Source organism: Bos indicus x Bos taurus, chromosome 17 (genome assembly GCF_003369695.1).
Source record: "Bos indicus x Bos taurus breed Angus x Brahman F1 hybrid chromosome 17, Bos_hybrid_MaternalHap_v2.0, whole genome shotgun sequence".
Classification (NCBI taxonomy): Eukaryota; Metazoa; Chordata; class Mammalia; order Artiodactyla; family Bovidae; genus Bos; species Bos indicus x Bos taurus.
Window position 1 is genome coordinate 14924021 of NC_040092.1, and position 18913 is coordinate 14942933.

The 18913-nt window shown below is 51.9% G+C and overlaps 1 protein-coding gene across 2 annotated transcripts in view; it reads right to left on the reverse strand.

Annotated features, from left to right (window-relative positions):
- Positions 1-546: 546 nt before the first annotated feature.
- NOS1 (nitric oxide synthase 1) overlaps positions 547-18913 on the reverse strand; it is a 195319-nt gene continuing 176952 nt past the window's right edge. For both annotated transcript variants that reach the window (XM_027566713.1, XM_027566712.1), the window contains 9 exons: positions 18611-18804; positions 16763-16932; positions 15386-15596; positions 14438-14525; positions 12796-12917; positions 11371-11519; positions 9738-9932; positions 7596-7714; positions 547-6608 (listed from right to left, as the gene is read on the reverse strand). In XM_027566713.1, the coding sequence (XP_027422514.1) occupies positions 6593-6608; positions 7596-7714; positions 9738-9932; positions 11371-11519; positions 12796-12917; positions 14438-14525; positions 15386-15596; positions 16763-16932; positions 18611-18804 (1264 nt within the window). In that variant the 3' untranslated portion in view covers positions 547-6592. The remainder of the gene's footprint in view (positions 6609-7595; positions 7715-9737; positions 9933-11370; positions 11520-12795; positions 12918-14437; positions 14526-15385; positions 15597-16762; positions 16933-18610; positions 18805-18913) is intronic.

Here is an 18913-nt window from a genome sequence, read left to right on the forward strand (position 1 = left end):
TGTCCCCTTTTATTGCTTTGGAAGTCTCTTCCTTTCGGAATCGAGTCTGAAGTCAGCTGGGAATTAGGTTCAGGGCCTCAGGCTCGTGTGTACAGGGAGAGGGGGCTGAGGGAGAAGGTGGTACTCTCCCTTTGGGGTCCTTTCTAGGGATGCAGCTGTGATAGGGGCAAAGGGGTCGGGAGGAGGGTGGACAGGACACTGAGAATTGCCCTCCAGATATGTGTCAGGAGTCCGCAGCTCTTCCTCTGGACCCTGAGAACGCCCTCATGCCCTTGGGAGATGGCTTCAGCTGCAGAGCGCCAGGGCTCCTTGTCCTACATTGGGGACAGCCCTGCAAGGCCATCTTCAGAATTCCCGGCAGGGTTGGCGGAAGTTTCTGTTGAGACAACGTGGCAGCTCAGGTTCCCTCCCTGCCCCATCCCCACCCATCAGCCTCCTGCCACCTCTATCTCAGACTGGGCTTCCTGGGGCACCCGGCCAGCCGCACGCAGTGGGCAACAGGCGTGAGAAATTCTAGGCCAGTCAAACAAAAGACCACAGCCAGTTGAGTTGAGTCCACTTTTTAATATTTTGACCATGATGCAAACAGGCATAAATAGACTTTTGTTGAATTTCATCAAATTAGAAGAATGATACAGAAGAACAGCATGCGGCGAGTACAGCCTGGACAACCTCGCAGAGCGCGTTCTGGGAAGGTGCTGGAGCGCACGGGACACTTGGCGGCATTAGCAGCATCGAGAGCTCAGAGGTAGGGGGAGGTCCGAGTTTCTGACGGTGTAGTGTGGTGAGAGGCGACGACACCCGCTCGGCCCACCTCCCCAGCTCCCCAGACCCAGAACAGAAACCCACCACCTGCCCAGCGACACAGGGCGACCCCCACCCACAAACCCGTCCGGCGCCGCCTGGAAAACCACTGCTGAGCCCAGAGTGGGTCTTACAATCACAACGACAACTCGACAGCAAGGACAGAAGGGTGGAGGCAGGGAGGGGGTGGGCACGGGGGGGCACTGGGCCTCCGTGAGTCTTCGTCCGAATTGGACGCCAAGGGCACAGCATCTTACTGAATCGGGACTGTCATCTTTCTGTCCTGGGAGGGAGTTGGTGAAACCGTACTTTTCCATTTCCTCTTGAAATCCTTCGAGTCTCTGTTGGGCAGCAGATAATGGAAGGAAAACCAGCGGGCTGAGAAATGCCTCGCTTATTCCAGAAGGTGGATGGTAAGGAGGCCTGGGGCAGCCGGTAGAGAGTCTGTTGTCCCCAGGGTTCATCTGGCAAGGTCTGAAGACACAGTTGGTTGTCACAACTTTCGGGGGCGTCGGGTGGGTGGGTGGAGGCCAGGGATGCTGGCCAACATCCTACAAAGCCCTGGGCAGCCCCCTACCCAAAGTTGAAACATGTATAATATCATATATGAAACGAGTCGCCAGTCCAGGTTCGATGCACGATACTGGATGCTTGGGGCTGGTGCACTGGGACGACCCAGAGGGATGGTATGGGGAGGGAGGAGGGTTCAGGATGGGGAACACGTGTATACCTGTGGCAGATTCATGTTGATATATGGCAAAACCAATACAATATTGTAAAGTTAAAAAATAAAAAAATTAAAAAAAAAAAAAGAATTCTCCAGCCCTGAATGCCAACAGTACTGAGGTTGACGGACTCTGGACTAGAGCCTCCAAGCATCTCCTAGGAGCCAAGTCTGGGCACTTTGATGTCCTGGAGCCAATTTCTAGAAGACTTTGGAAAGCTGTATCTTTGGGCAGATTTGTTCCCACCTGCCAGGGCCACCTGCTTAAGAATGGTCTCTGCTTGGGACCAGACACACATGCCCTGCTTGCTCAGATATTCTAGGAAATAGCGAATTCAGAAACATGCCGAGGTGTGTTTACTCCCAATCACCTCCCATGCACACGACTCAGACAGTATTAATAGAGAACAGACCTCCCCCTCTTCCCCCTGCAAACAGTTCCTGCTTTCCTGGCGTAAGAGTTTACCTGAGTCCTTGGATCTGAGACACATCAGTGTGTTTGTGCCGTCAGGCAGAGACCGGCAGGTGGACCAAGGTCCGGGAGGGTGTGGGAGAAAGAGGAAAGGCCAGGCTGCATTAGTCCCCAAGGCTTCAGGTTTGTGGGGACCATCTCTGTTGAGTCCCTAGGGAGGGGGGCAGAGTTGCTTTCACAGCCTCTCAGATTCTTTATCCTCCATCCCTGCTTTTGGCCTTTCATTCTTGAGTCGAATGGCACACTTAGATGCAGGAGAGGGCTGGGAGAAGACAGGGAATGTGGGCAGGTCCCAAGGGAAGCCCAGATTAATATTTCTTTTTCCTTGTCTCTGGCAGGTGGTCTCAGATTAACGTGCCTATTCAGACAGCAGGCTTCGAGGGTAAGGAGGGCACAGCGCCATGCTGGATATTGGTGGCAGGGGCAATGGAAATATACAAGGGAACATGGCCAGCCTAAGATCTTAAGTCCACACTTTTCCAAATGGCATGAATTAAAAGGGACCAGAGCCATGGTGGTGAGGAGTCCAGACATCGGCTTGCGGATAATCATTCTGGCACCGTGATCTGGGTCAGAGAATCTTGCTTGTGGCAAACCTGACTTAGGGCAAAACCTGACCTCCTTTTGGAAGCCCCAAGCAGGTGGCTGCAAAGAGTGTGTCTGGCAAGAAATTCCTGTGTTCTCGGGCCGATGTCTGGTGGCCTGGGGTCAGTTCTCTTTCTGCCCATCTAGGTGTGGACCTTGGAGGATCCACCCTGTTGACTTGGGGTGGGGGGAACCTGGCTCTGTCACCTCTGAAAACTCAGTTCTCTTTGGAGCCTGTTTTTTCCTCCCGAGACCTGTTTCTCAGCCTAGAGGCAAGACTCTTGACTCTGCCTTTGTTCTCTTTGTCCACAACAGGTCGGAGTCCAGGTCCTGGTAATTCAACCCCTGGAATGTCTTTATCGCTATAATCTGCCCCTTCCCTCATTCAAGTCTTGGGTTTCTGCAATAACTAGCCAATAGTTCAACAGGTCAGCAGTCTATGCTGTATGCTGTAGCCAGAACATTTTTTTCCAAGCATAACTCCCATCAGCTCATCTTCCTCTTAAAAAAGAAACACTCCTAAGGACTCCGTGTTGCCTACCAAATAAAGACAAAATCCCTTGACAAAATTCCATCCATTCCCTGCCTGTCTCTGCTGCATACCTCCATCTTCCTCAGCCTCCCAAAGCCAGGCTATGTCAGAAGCCAGACCTGATCCATCCTGCCTGCTCTCCATCCATGCTTCACCCCCCACCCCCGACCTCCTACATCCTGGCAATCTCGTTTCCCCAAACCTGCCGGGGGAATCCTGGCGATCACTCAAACCCCAGATCTGAACACTGATTCTAAGACCTGTGTCTCTGCATCACAGATCCCAACCTTCTGTAAGAGAGGAACTGTGGTTTGCTCTGTACACTTGACTGTGTCTTCCGGATACTGGAGAGGTAAGATGTGACACCGATTAAGTGAAACAAAATTCTATTGCTTATCATGGGCCAGGTATGGCAACTGGGGCATTTTCTGGACATTATCGCATTTAGTCCACTTTGTGATAAAGGGGGATATGCAGACTCAGAAAGATTAGGTCACCAGCTCAGGGCTGTCCGCAGAAATGATGGCAGAGTTACTGTTCGGACTCAGGACTGCTTTTAAAACTCCACTTCGGTGGGTCTGAAGCACTGCCCCCAAAGCAAAGACACCTGACTGTCTCACTCCATAGAAGCCAAGGGGAAGCCTGTATCCTCTTTGGGAGGTTAATGACTTCTGCTTCTTTTGCAGCACAACCATAGGAATAGGATTCACAGTGACAACCAGGGAGCATGACCGTTCCACTTCCCTGTGGCAGGGGATTTCGTGTCCCTCCAGGCCAAACTCACTTTTGTTAAATCGAGTTGGAGCTACTTCTGGCCAGCTCGAGAGGGAGGGAGAAATAATAGCCCTGTAACTAGGATGAACCTCCCCCCTGCCAAATCAAATGCCCAGTCAACCCCATTTTTGCTCACTAATTGTTAACACCCAAATTTGCAGGCTACTGGGACTGAACCTCACAGCACCACAAGAGGGCAGTGTTTAGCTACTGTGGATCAGAGCTGAGCCTGAAATCAGGGTTCCACTCCTGCCTCTTGATGGGCTCATTACAGCGAGGCTTTGGGTATCAGAGAATTCTGTCAAATGAGAGACACACATCAGACTAATCTCCTGTCCTCTAGACAGCAGTTATGAATCAGCTTGTGTTGAGGGTTGAAAGATACTTACTTAAAAACCAAACCAAACAATCGTTCTTGGGAAGAAAGATAAATCCTGGTGATATGATTACTTCTTTAGGCTATCTGATAAAACAAGATGCTATTTCCCTCGCCCTTCCTGCTACTAGATGACCAGGGCTATATGAGGAATGTGCCTGGCATGGAAATAAGTGCTCTTAAGTATTTATCCGGCGATGGAAAAGCATTTGTACATAAAACTTGATTTGGAAAGGGGAGCACTGGTTCATTTCTCTGTGATGGCGGTCGGACACAGCAGTTCAGTCCCCCAGAAGCTAGTGACATCTTAGGAGCTATCTCCAAAGGGCTCAAACGGCTAGAAAGAAAGCTGCTGGGAGGAGAGCTACTAGCCAGGATCGTGTTTGCAGGAAAGAAAGGGTTTAGAATGGGCTTCCCTCCAGGTCAGAGAGGGTCAGCCGAGCATGCTGAGCACTTGGTCTCTGTACCATGGAAGCCTGAGTGGGAGGAAACGGGATTAAAGGCAGGCAGGGTAATCAGAACTGGCATGAAGTCGAACTCCGAGCGCCAGGGATATGACACCAGCGGGGGCTGCCGGGAAGGGTGGAAAAAGGGAGACAGAGTTTACCCTTTGTCTTTAAGGGCACCTCCTGGGGACACCTCTGGCATCCAGATCTAAGGCCCTTCCAGAGAGGGCCAGGGCTCTCTCCCTTTGGCAGAGAAGAAAGAAAGAAATGCTCGTGCGCTGTATAGAAAGAAAAGGGCTAGCTTTCTGTAGGACAAGACAAAATGAAATAAGACGGAAGTTCCAAACTGGCTGACTGCCTTTCAACCTTGGGGAAGGGGTTCTTGGGAGCATCAGCTGTCTCTGGGCACTGCCTACCATTGACTTTTAGTGCGTAAGTGTAGAAAGGGACCTTTCCATCCCATTTCCTCGGAGAAGGTGAATTCAGCAGGTTGTCTGCCTGGGAGAAACGGTACCCACCCTGATGCCTGCCAATGACTTTGCTGCCTTTTTTTTTATCTGAGTTGAGAATCATTTGTCAAGATGATCCTATCAGCTTAAAAAATGGGGGGAATCTCTTTTAGAAGACCAAAAGCATGAAGGCAGATCCTCCCCACCCTGGCTGTAGAGGAAGCCATTAGATGCCTCGTGACAGATTCCCTCTCCAACCTGATCTGCCTTCACTGGCTTCCATTACTTTACCCCCAGGGGTGAAATAGCAAGCTCCATGTGGGAGAATTAAAAAAAAAAAAAAGTGATATTCTTCCTTGATATTGTTTCCAGTTTTCAAAACTTTAAAGTTTGATCCATTCACACTTTTTAGCTTCATAACATTACGATTAGGGGAAATTAAGCAACAAGTAATGTTTCCAAAGTTACCCAGAGGCAAAGACAGGAAGACCCTTATTTCCAGCTCATTCCCTTGGACGATGTTACTTCGGGTCTTGGGTGAGAGTGCCCGAGAGGGCCAATTAAGTGATCCTGGCTGGGGTGGGTGGGGCTGGGAAGTGGGTTTGCCCAGTCCATCAGATGGGTTAACCTCCCCCCAAGAGCTCCGCTAACTGGTGCCACTACCTGAATGCATCTAATGCCCCCTTTCACTAGGGATTTCCCCCTTGGTCATCAAACCCCACCTCCATGCCCTGACCCTTTATAACCAGGACAATTAGGATGCGTCCACGTGTTTCAGGTATGCTAGCACAGACCCTTAATTATGGATGTGTGAGGCTCCAATACGGGTTGGGGCGTATTTCTTGGCACCGAGGGTCTGGAGGCGACATGCTTACACAGGTAAGAGGACAGAGGGAGACCCAGGCCCATCACACCTGCGCACGCACATACACACACACACACACACACGCACGACCGGAACGTCATCATAAAAAGGATTGGGTGGGATTCGAATGGCTGAGGGACTAGCTCAAAAAACTCTTCTATCTGGTCCCTGCAGCCTCTCCAGGGCAAACCCCAGAAAACACCCTAACCCGAGCCCTGCCCACGTTCCAGTGGTTTTGTCACCGGTGATTTGCCCTTGTCGGAAAGACAGAGAGAAAGAGGCGGGGGTGGGGAGATGGTTTCGTAAGAGCCACTGCGGATTATAAAGGCATTGCACTGCAGCACGAAAACTCAAGGAGAAAACCCAAGTGGGCCGGGAAACCACTGAGAGGTGAGAACCTGGGAGAGGAGGACCAGGACACAGCGACGGGACGAGAGGCAGAGCGGGGGCCACGTGGGGGTGCCTGAAGGGAAGGTTCAGCAGTGTCCGTGCTCACAAAAGCAGCCACCCCGGCCGAGTGCAATGGGGCGGCCACCCTGCCATCCGTCTGGGCAAGAGGGTCCAGTTAGGAGCTGAAAACCCTGTAGGAGGAGAAGTGGGGAGGGAGTTAGTGCCAGAGGAGCAAGGCTGCTCTGTTTCCTTAAAGAGACTCAGAGAAAAGCTCCTGAGTTCTGGACTTCGTCTCTTTCACTTCCTTGGCAGCTCCAGTGACTGGGACAGGCCCTGGCACCCGGGTGGGACTCATCTTGAGTGAATGAAGAATGAATCAATGAAAAGATGAAGGAGCCTGGCTCAGCCACACAATAAGCCAGGATGAGCTGTGATCTTCAAGGCAATAATGTCAGCTTGAGAGACACCAAAGTATGTTTTCAAGACTGCCGTGTTGTCATAAGGGGGAAGACAATGAGGAAGCTTATGAAATGGAATGTGTGTGCCCTAGCCTCCTGAAAACAAGGCAACTGAATTCCCACCTAATTTGAAGGGAGCTTGGTGGTGGTTTTGAGGCAGACGATGCAGGGAGTGAGCTTACAATCAGGGGTGATGTGTCATGGCATTAATGTAAGGCTTAAAGAGTTATGCTCAATCCCGGTTGTGTGGTACCTCAGACCATCTCCAGCAATTTCTAGAGGACAAATGGAATCATCAAAATAATAGCGATTGAAATTTGCATCCATGAGAATGCCAGCAGCATTTGAGGGGTGAGAGAGGTAGTATAAACCCTAGGAGCAGCGAATAGGAACACATCTTGCAGTGGCGAGAGCCATCACTCAACTTGGGGGTGCCCCAGTGGAAGCTGACATCCACAGCCAGGGTTCCCACACTTGAGGGGAACTCAGAATGCCCTGCAGGGGTCATAAAAACACCAACTGCTCGGTGCCCTGACCCCAGAGATTCAGATTCAGCAGGGCTGGGGCAGCCTGGGAATTTGGATTTGTAACACATTCCCAGGAGATGCCGATGCTGCTGGTCTGGGCCCCCAGCGTGGGAAAGCCATGGTCAACGGAGTCAGACATCTCTGTCTGTCAGGGCTCTGCCCGCCCCTCACCCCTGGGAAGGAGCCGGCTTACTCATCGGTGTCTTTCTTGCTCTCCTCAATGAAGGCAATGGATTCAGACCTAAGGCGGTTGGTCACTTCATATGTGCGCAGGGTGACCCCGAAAATATCCTCATGGTAGCGGTTGTCATCCTAGGCAACAGAAACAAGCAGGGATCAGATTCCAAATGCCAGCTGAGGGAGTGGAGAAGGGTGGACACACGGACATCCTGGAATGGAACATCCGTGGAGAAGATGGTTCCTGAAGACACTGGGCGCAGGGAGTTCCCTGGTGGCTCAGCGGTTAGGATTCAGTGCTTCCTTGGAGGGGCCTGGGTTCATCCGTGGTCAGAGAATTAAGGTTTTGCAAGCCCTGCACCATGGCCAAAGAAAGAGAAAAGAAATGAGATGTAACTCAGGGCCCCTGGAGACCCCTCTGGTCTCCGAGACTGTGTTTTAGCAAGAGCCTCTGCCCTGTAGGGCATGGGGTCTAAGCCCAGCTGGCAACAAACACTTCTGTTCCCACCCAGAGAGAGTGCTGCTGCTTTGCGGGTGCTAAGGACAGAAGAGCTGAGGGGCTCCAGGGGAAACCTTAGCTCATTTCCCCATTTCCTCCCTCCTCCTTGTTCCTGCCAGTTCAGATCTGGGGCACGGCTGGGTTTAGTGTGAAACGTCACCGTCAGTAGAGACCAGCAGAGATGGAAGAAAGGCCAAAGCGTCCGCTTAGCACTCAGGGAACACCATGGTTGCTAAAGTGGAGACTTCTCCTGACATAGTTTATCTGATGATGAGTATCTTAGCTCAGCTTTGCCCAGAAACAAACAAAAAAGAAAAGTCGAGAAACACCATGAGTGAGGATGAACTTGGGGCATCCAAGGGTTTCTGGAGCCACTGGAGCTCCTTCGGCAGAACTGAGGGATGGGCATTAAGGAGACCCCATAGGGCGGTGTCACTGAGAATTTAACAAGGGGGTAAGGTGCCCCCCCCGCCACCCCTCACTGAGGAAAGGCGGTGTTTGGGGAATATGCATTGAGCAGAGTTTCTGGCATCCATAGTCCCAAAGGTTTTGAAGAAACTTTCCCATCTGTAGAGTGGCTTCATTTTAAGTTGGAGTGGTTTTTCGACCTTCTTCTGCAGAATCTATGAAAATGTGTCCCAAGGACTTATAGCAACGAGACAGAGTGGTAGGGGACTCTGCCTCTCTCCAGGGTGCTCTGGCATTTCTACTGGAAAGCTGTCGTCATTGTTTTAACCTAGGAGAAGGCAATGGCACCCCACTCCAGTACTCTTGCCTGGAAAATCCCATGGATGGAGGAGCCTGGAAGGCTGCAGTCCATGGGGTCGCTGAGGGTCGGACATGACTGAGCGACTTCACTTTCACGCATTGGAGAAGGAAATGGCAACCCACTCCAGTGTTCTTGCTTGGAGAATCCAAGGGACGGGGGAGCCCGGTGGGCTGCCATCTATGGGGTCGCACAGAGTTGGACACGACTGAAGCGACTTAGCAGCAGCAGTAGGAGTTTCGTATCAGAATTAGAGCAAGGGCTTCCTCTGTGAAAATGTTTGATTGCTGCTCATTTAGGGAAGCAGGGAGAAGAATGGGGTCACATTTGGAGCTTTGTGGAGGCCTGGGACTTAGTTTATTCTATTTGGGGCAGTTGACCACAGAGTTGGGACTTTGCTTCCTGGGCTGCTACTGGCCTTTTTGCAAATTAGGAAAAGACACCCCTCCTTCTGGGAGGAACACAGTTCCATGCCAAGGCGTGCTGCTTGGGAGGCCAGGCCTGGTGGTGACTTTCATCCCCTACTTGCCCCCTTTGGACAAATACTTTTGTGCAGTGGCCAACCTGCACAACTGCCCAGGGCAGTCCTGCAGCTTGGTACTGGGGACAGGAATGGTTGGGTTGTGATTGTTTCTAACTACTAGTGGCCCACCCGCTTTGTCATTTTCATACATCACAGCTCCCCATTCTATTTAATATACACACTGCATGCCCAGCTATCTTTCCTTCTCTACTATGGTTTGGGATCACCTGCGTCCTCTACCCCCAGTCATAAATGGGAAGATGGGAGCAGGGATGTCATCATGGGTCCCCTGAGTCACTGAGACAGGTAAGATGAGGAAGAGGAGACAGGATGCCAGAAAAGGGCTCCCAGGAGCCAGCCCATCACTCACCCTCAGCCTGCTGATGAACACACCAGCGTCCTCCACAGAGAGCTTGCCCTTCTGCGTCATGATGCGCTGGATGGCTTTGAGGACATCGGCCGCCATGGTGACATCCCCGCACACGTAGATGTGGCCCCCTTGCTCCTTCAGGGCTCGATACACGGGTTCCGCCAGCTGCTCTTGTAGGATGTCTTGCACGTACTTCTGCGGGGTGTTAGGGGTGGGGTGGGGAGCGGGACGACTGGTGAGGAGGAGCCAGGCTGTGGAGCTCACCCCTCTCCCCCACCACCCTGGGAACAGAGCCTGACCCAGGTGCTTGGGGGCAGGTCTGTGTTTTGTGCAGAGATGCAGGGGACTGGGAAGAGTGAAGCAGGGGAAGAGGGACCATCCATCTGAGAGAGTGATGAGCTGCGCCTCTGCTGCAGCTCGCCTTTGCTGAGGACCCTGGAGGGAGCCATACTGCCCACGCCCAGAGCTGTCCGCCGGAGGCGTAAGAGTGGGGTGTTCTCTACCAGCTCCTCTCTCCCATGGCCAGTGGTCACCCCGGGGCTGTTTAGACCCGTGCACCTCTAGGTGTGGGGCTGGTACTGCAGGCATCCTATGCCCACGTGCTGGAGAAGCCCCAGACAGACAGCAGATGGGGGAGGGGCTCACAGGTGACACCCGAGCAAAGCCAGCTGCTGCAGGAATTGCTGGGATAAATGGTGGGCTAAGGGAATATCAGGTGGGCAAAAGGGGTGTCCAGTGCAGCCTCTAGAGAATTTTCTGGGTTGTTCAGGAAGCTTCCCCGAGGCGAGCCTGGTGTTCAGCTGGTACTTTTAGGCACGACCGTGCCAGCTGCTGAGACACTGATGAACTCTCATGCCAGGTGTCCAGTAGCTGCTGCCCAGACCCTCTGGGCACCCCCTTCCCCGGCTGTCCTGGGTCCTTTCCTGGGATGCGCCTGGGGGTCCAGTTGAAGTTCCCCAAGATCCAGCAGGGATGTGCCCCTGTCTTGTAGCCCGTGTCCACTCTGACTTGGAGTGCCTCTTATGGGCTGTTTAATTTTTTATTGGGGGGGGGGTGCTCTTTAACTTTAAAAAAATTCGTATTTAATTATTTTAAAAGTTTATTTTTTGGCCCTGAGGCATGTGGGATCTTAGTCCCCTGACCAGGGATTGAACCTGTGTCCCCTGCATTGGAAGCACGGAGTCTTAACCACTGGACCGCCAGGGAAGTCCCTTTTAATTCATTTTGTAAATATTTTTATTGTGATAAAAAACACATAATGTAAAATGCAGGTGTGTTTTAAAGTGTGCAGCCCGACGCAGTGGGATTGAGCACATTCGTGGTATTGAACAACCACCCAAGCTTTCCCTCTGCCCCAGAAGGATACCCTGTACCCATAAGTGTCACTCCCCATTCCCCACTTCCCACAGGCCCTGGGGACCACAAATCAGCCTCTGTCTCTATGGATCTGGATGTTCTGGATATTTCATGTAAGTGGCATGACAGAGTATGGACTGTTAAATATTTTAGATCGCATGTTTATGCTTCATGCTTCCTGAAGTTCAGAGCAATGTCAGGGAGGAGAGTTCAGAAGGGGTGAGGGTGTTCAGGAGCAGAGTGTGCGTGCACACGTGCGTGATGGGCTGGGGCTTACCTTTGGTTTGTCTGGCTCCCGGGAGTAGGCTGTGTACAGCTCTCTGAAGACCCCCTTGCTCTTGGCCTGCAGGGTCTCCTCCCTGTAGATGTGGTCTATCTTGGACTGCCGGCACCCGAAGACCAGGACCATGGGGCAGGGGCTCATTCCTGGGGGTGGGGAAACCTGTCACCGACAGCTCTGATGCCCGATGTGGGGGTGCCAGGGTGCTGGGAACCTTAGCACGTGTGAGAGGGGCAGAGGCGTGCGGACGCTGGGGCAGGGGATGTGTGTTGTCTCTCTCACACACACATGCACACACTGAGGGAGGCAGGTGATGTGTGTTCAGGCTTCAGCAGACCCCTTTTCTCTGGGTCTCAATTGTTCCTCTGCCCCTCCCCCACACTGGTAGCACCAAACCCCCGGACTTGGAAGCTAGACTGCCTGGGTTCAAATCCCAGCTCTGTGTGATGCCAAGGGATGAACTTTCTATGTCTCTGTGTCGCCATGTGAAAAATGGAATAACAGCATCCAACCTCATAGGGTTATTTTAAGAAGCAAATGTACATTAGACCCCTGCCCAGTACATAGTGAAGTCCCTTGGTATCCCAGGGGGTCACTTCCAGGACCCACCCCGATACCAAAATCCACTGATGCTCAATGCTATAGTTGGTCCCCCGAACCCGCTGGTCCTCTGTATCTGTGGTTCCACATCCATGGGCTCTCAGCTGGCCTCGGATGGTATACACGGATTTAAGGAAAAAAATTTTCATGAAAGTTGACCCACGCAATTCCCATGTCTGTCAAGGGTCAACTGTACTTTGTGAATGTATGTTTGCTATTCCACTAGAATGACAATTCCACTGGGCAAGAGTGTGTGTGTGTGTTTCCAGTTGTTTCTGTCTTGTTCATTGCTACGCCTCCAGCACCTACAATAGTGTTTGGCATCCATGAGATGCTCAGTAAATCTCCGTTTAATGCATGTCAGAACTGTGGGTTTTTTTTTTTTCCTCTCTCCTCCCAAAGCTGACGTGTTGTGTTTCTCGCACAGCAAACCCTGCACTTCAATAACCGCCTTTGCAACCATCCCAGAAACACACATCCATTGGATAAGGCTTAATGCACACCCCTTCTAGGACTGCGTACATTTTAAGATGGGGGTCCTAGCTTAACAGAAATGTTAACAGAAATGTCTTAACAGAAATGTCTTCTGGGGATGGGCTTTCAGGCCTTGCAACAAGTTGTGTGGATGACTTGTTTGGATGGGTCCCTTGAGTTGCCCCATAAACTTCACCTGTGGGTCTGGTTGCTACAGTATTCCCAGTCCCTCCCCAGGCAGTGATGCAAAGGAGACAGAACAGGACATGCCTCCTGGCTGCTGGGATACAGGCAGCCCTCCCAGGATCCAGGGGGAGGAAATCATGTGCTTGCTGGACCATAACCCACCTTTGTGTTGGATATCAAATTGCCGCTGCTGCCAGAAGCTCCGGAAGGGGGCGATGCCAGTGCCTGGGCCAACCAGGATACAGGGCACTTGGGGATTTTGGGGCAGGTGGAAGCTGGGCGCTCTGGACAAGGAAGGGAGAGTCAGGAGTCTGGCTGAGTTCAAATCTGATCAAGAACTGTTGGATCTCTGCTGTATACAGCAACAGAGATCCAACAGTTCTTGATCATATTTGAGCTCAGCAACAGCACTGTGAAACAATTATCTTCCAATAAAAAAATTTAAAAATAAAGAAAAGAAAAACCCTGTTGGATCTTAGGTAAACCAGATGGCTGTCCTGGGTGGAACTACAATGGGACTTAAAGCTCTTCAACTGGGGTCAGGTGGCCCTTTTCATGTTTGGAAGGTCCCATAAATTTGGAGAATTTCCCCAAACAGGAAATCCTCAGGGTCTGCCTATCGCTCCATTTTCTAATTATCCCCATTGCTGAGCTAAGCCACAAAGGGAATGGGATGGATCAAATACAGGGCTTCCCTACCTCAGCCCTCCTGACATTGGGGGCTGCATAGTTCCCTGTATACAGTCCCACGACCAAGAGATGGGGGCTGTCCTGTGCACTGTAGGATACGGACTAGTGCCCAGGCCTCTATCTATTAGAAGCCAGGAGAACCCTCCAGCTGTGATAGCCAAAAATATCTCCAGACTTTGCCAAGGGCTCCTGGGGGGCAAAATCACCCTTGGCTGAGAACCACTGAATTAACCATCTATGAGATTTTCCAAATCTGGGAGCTGCAAATGTCAGCGTACAAAAGAATCACATGGGGATGTTCAAAGAGGGTGTAGATTGCTGGCAATGCAGTAAGTCTAGGCTCAGGACTCAGCATTTTTGAAGCACCCCAGGGGATTCTGGTGCTGGTGCTATGTGGACGAAACCATGACCACTCTACCCTTCACAGCTGAGAAAAATGACTGTCCAAGTCCACGGTTTAGGTAGGGAAGTTATCAGTTGACAAAGCAGGTAAGTACAGAGGGCCTAAGCTCAGGTATATCAATGATTTTTTAATTTTTATGTTTTTAAGGCTATATTCTTCTTATTTGATTGACTGATTATGGTAGGAACACTTAACATGAAACTGATCCTTGTAATGTGTTTTTAAGTGTACAATACAGTACTGTTACCTGAGGGCAGAAATATCCTTTAAAACTGAGTTTGGAAGGGCAAGGTAGTTGACAGGGAGGGCGGTTAAATCTTCCTGGTCTCTAAGAAACTGGGAACACATGGGGTGGCCAGCAGGCTTCGGATAGAAATTTTATTGGCCTGAAAATTCCATTAAGGCTGAAAACTGCCTTTGCCTGGTTGTCTGCAGTGGCCCCAGCTAGCACAGGACAAGCACTTGATAAATATCTGTTGCACTGACCTGAATTTGACTAGAGGACTTGCTTAGCTCCTGCTAGGTTGCTCTGCCCCCATGAGCCTGTTGCCTAACAGCTGGGAGTGATGCTGAATGTTGATCTCAGTCCTGCCTGACTCGGCCACCTCTCTAGAACCCTTCCGGCTGGTCCACTGGCCCCACCCACCCCATCTCAGGACCTCAGGATGCAGATTTGGGATGGCTGCTTCTCTTTCTTCGTTTGCTACTCACCCTCTCACGAAACAGGGCACCACTTCGTCAGCCTGGATCCGGTTGAGCCAGGAGGAGCACACGCCGTGGTGAATTGGTCCTTCTCCATCTAACAGGATAATCGAGGCGATCTGGCTCATCTACTGTCCCTCACGCTGCCCCATCCCTGGCCTCCCCAATCCTTCAGCACAGAAGGCTCACAGCCCCGATGCCAAGTTTCTGCCTTAGGGGTCCCTGTCTGGATCCCTTGCTCTGATGGCGAAAAGGAAATGGTAAAGCTGGGGTGGGCCCGTGGCTGTGAAACCACTGGGTAGGGGCGGGCTGGATTCTAATCCTGTCCACTGCAAGGGCCTCGGTCCATGTGCTCTCTGTGGCCTGCCAGGACCCTGGTCTCAGCACTCTCTCAGGCACCACGTACTTTTTTTCCTTTGGCTGTGCCTCGTGGCTTACAGGAGCTTAGTTCCCCGACCAGGGATTGAACCCAGGCCCCAGCAGTGAAAGCCTACAGTCCCAACCATCCGCCAGGGAATTCCCAGGCACCATGCATTTTCACCTCTTTACCAAGGATGGAAAACACAGGCACAGAGGTCAGGGTATCTGGCTGCCCTACAACCAGCTGGGTGTCACAGAGCACAGAGCTCCCCTCTCCGAGGGAAGAGAGGGTGGTGGTTTGTTCTAGCTGCCACCTTGGGGTGCAAAGGGAGGAAGGGAGCAAAGGGCATCTCGGGCTTTGGGAGCAGAGGCTTCCAAAGGCACAGCTCATTTCTTTCCTAATTCTGCACAGAGCTGGCTCTGCCTAAGGGGGCAGTTTTCTGCACTGTTCCTTCTCGCAGTTTTCCTGACCTTGGACAGGGATGGGTCTCCTCCCCAGGGTTTGGGTCTTGGCAGAGGTTTAGGCAGGTGTTCAGGGGCCCTTGGAAGCAGGGTGGGAAATGCAGAGCCGGGGGCTCTCCCAGCGCCTCTGCCCACCTCGGGTGCGGTAGGAGACGATGGCCACGGTGAGGTGCACCTCGTCGGGGTACATGTCCGGGGAGGAGCTGATGGAATAGTAGCGAGGCTGCAGCAGGGACAGCTGGGTCAGGAGCAGGGTGGAGGGCATCTGGATGGACGGGAACTCCTCCAGCACTTCCACGATGGTGGGGTTCTTGCCCCATTTCCATTCCTCGTACTCCTGCAGACCCTGAACCGCAGACAGGGACAGAAGGGAACTTGCAGCCAGACCCTGGAGCGAACTTTCAAGGAAGGCTCGCTCGCGGAGGTTCAGGGAAAAAGGGAAATTAAAAAGTAGTCATAGTTAACTCTTACACAGGAATTATCCTGTGCCAAGTTTTCACTGTTGCAAGGATATTATGAAATAAGCCTGATTGTCACCCCTATTTTATTGATGGGGAAACTGAGGGATATAGAGATCACACAGCTATGAGGTGGTGGCAAACTTTAGCCCACAAACCACCTGCTCATATGGTCCGTGAACTAAGAGTTGTTTTTATATGTTTTAATGGCTGGAGGTAGAGAATCAAACGAACAATACTATCATCTGATGTGAAGAACTGAATCACTGGAAAAGACCCTGATGCTGGGAAAGATTGAGGGCAGGAGGAGAAGGGGACGGCAGAGGACAAGATGGTTGGGTGGCATCACTGACTCAATGGATATGAGTTTGAGCAAGCTCTGGGAGATAGTGAAGGACAGGGAAGCCTGGCGTGCTGTGGTCCATGGGGTCACAAAGAATTGAACACAACTAAGCGACTGAACAATAATAAGGGTTCCAAAGGAAGGAGAAAAAAGCGTTAGCAATTTCTACTGCCGTCAGAGAACTTAGAGGTTCAATGGGGTCGCTCTTCTGTTCCGTTAGACCTTTGTTAGAAGGAGGGGAGATGGCCAGGTCTAGCCTCGCCTGGAGAATCCCAGGGATGGGGGAGCCTGGTGGGCTGCCGTCTATGGGGTCACACAGAGTTGGACACGACTGAAGTGACTTAGCAGCAGCCGCCAAAATGGATTAGCTAACATGGTGACCTGCAAACTAGACCGTGGCAGCTCTCACTCAAGGCTGCCATCTGCTGAAACACTGCTGCAATAACCATAGGGAGAAGTGAAGTTGCTTAGTCACGTCCGATCCTTTGCGACCCCATGAACTGTGGCCTGCCAGTCTCCTCTGTCCATGGGATTTTCCAGGCAAGAATCCTGGAGTGGGTTGCCATTTCCTTCTCCAGGGGATCTTCCTAACCCAGGGATCGAACCCAGGTCTCCTGCATTGCAAGCAGATTCCTTACCAGCTGAGCCATGAGGGAACCATAAAATTCTCCAAGGAGCAGGTGGTGGGATTGAATGAGGCCAGGGACCCACCTTGCTGAGGACCAGCAGACGCTGCTTCTCTTTCTCACTGGTGGCCAGGGAGGCAAACTGCTGCAGCTGCAGTGGCGTTGGAGGCGTCGTGATGTCCAGGTAGTACTTGAAGGCCTGGAAGATGGTGCAGGGCGGCAGGCGATGCTCATCGGTCCAGTTACTGATAACCCCTGCAGAGGCACAACAGAGGTGAGAGATGGGTGGGGGAGGGACAGAGTGGGCTCTGAGGGTTTGGGTCCAAGTCAGGGAGGCCAGACCTGCTCCTGGAGCAGAGGATGGGGCCCAAAAAACTGACTGCCCCTGAGCCAACTGACCTCTTGGCTGGCCACCTCCATCCCACATCTAAAGCCAGGTTTCCTGGGGACCCTGTGGTCGCCTCCTGTACGCAAGGAGCATGTCCAAAATCAGCTGAGCAAGCTAGTGCCAGAATTTAAGAGTAAATATTAAAGTAGCATGAGACCGTCCCTTGATATTCTGAGCAATGAGCCACCAACTGAGCACGAACTATGAGTCCATTTTCCCCTCCGTCTCTCTTCTCGTGGTGTCAGCCTTTCACCCTCTGAGTGGGATTCTAGCATTTAAAATGACAAAAACGCCAAACACTTGCCTAGCCCTCTCTATGTACCATGTTTGTTTCCTCAGCACTTTCTATTAGCAACTCTCTTAATCCTTGCCACAATCCTAGGTGGTGGGTGCTATTATTATCTCCATTTTGCAGTTGAGAAAAGGGAAGCACAGAGAGGTTAAGGCATTTGCCCACGGTCACCAGGTGGCACTAGAGGAGATGCAGATGTGGGTTCCATCTCCGGTTTGGGAAGATCCCCTAGAGAAGGGAATGGCAACCCGTCCCACAGTATTCTTGCCTGGAGAATCCCATGGACAGAGGAGGCTGATGGGCTACAGTCTCTAGGGTCACAGAGAGTCAGACATGACCGAGCGACTGAGCTCAACAGCAACAACGCTGCTCAAATCCATAGTCAGGCAGTACTGCTCCAGACCATGTTTGAACTACTGCCTCTGTGTACTTAAGTCCAATAGAGGCCCGAAACACAAGCCTCTACTTCATCAGGCGCTCAACTCAAGATATAAAGTACTGTTCCAGTATGGAGGAAGAACTGGCTGGGCTGGATTTCATAAGAGGAGTGTCTCTCCTGAGGGTACCAGCAGGGTTTCAACTACGTACTGTTTTCACACTCTGCGCTGACTTTATGTCCTTGTATCTCCTCCCTTGTAGAGGAGATGCGTCACTGTATCATGGGCTACCACGTGCGGCCATCGCAGTTCCTTAAGTCCTGAGCTCACTCACAGCTACTGAGATGAAGCATCAGACCCATTTGCCTTGCAAACTTCTTTAATAGGAATGTCAAGGGTGGCCCCCAAACAGGTTGGGACTTAATCTAATGATATCAGAAATCGGGTTCAATTCCAGTGGGCCACCAAGCTTCATTTAGTGCTTTTGGATTCTAAGAGAAGGCAGGAGTGGACTTTAGCTGCTATTCCCTTGGTGGGCGGTGAGGCTGGGGTGATGAAGGAAGTCAGACAAGTAGCCTTTGCTAAGATCGGTGGCTAGCCGATGAAGGAAGGTAAGACTCTTTCCCTCAAGGGTGAACCATCAGTGTCCTGGCTTAAATGGACACTTGCTCAGCTAGTTGGGTCAAGGCTGTTCAGCCATGAGGAAGGGGAGCCTTCGGTCTCATAAGCTGGGGGGTGACAGAGACCCACTCTCCTGCCTGGACTGGCAACTGGGCAGAAGAACAGGTTTCCTCTTCCCTGGACACCTGGGACTCCTCGGAGATGGAAAGGGCCCTTGGGAGTGGCTGGGTGGGGTACTGGCTTGGCCGTAGTTACCCAAAGCCGTGTTCCGCTCCTCCAGCAGCTCCACCTTCACCAACTGGTTGGCAGGGGGGGCATCCTCCAGCCGCTCGATCAGGGCATTCACCAGGTCCTCGTGGTTGCCGGGGAAGACGCCCAGGTGGTCCCCGGGCTGGTACTGCAGCTCCTGACTCCCATTGGTGTGGAGACGCACGAAGATGGTCGATCGACTGGACGCAAGGGTGGGGGAACAACAGGGTGAGGGTCGCCAGCTTGTGCCCCTTTTCTTTGCCCCTTTGTCTGTCTTTGTGGCTACACCTCCCCTCCTTCCATTCTCCT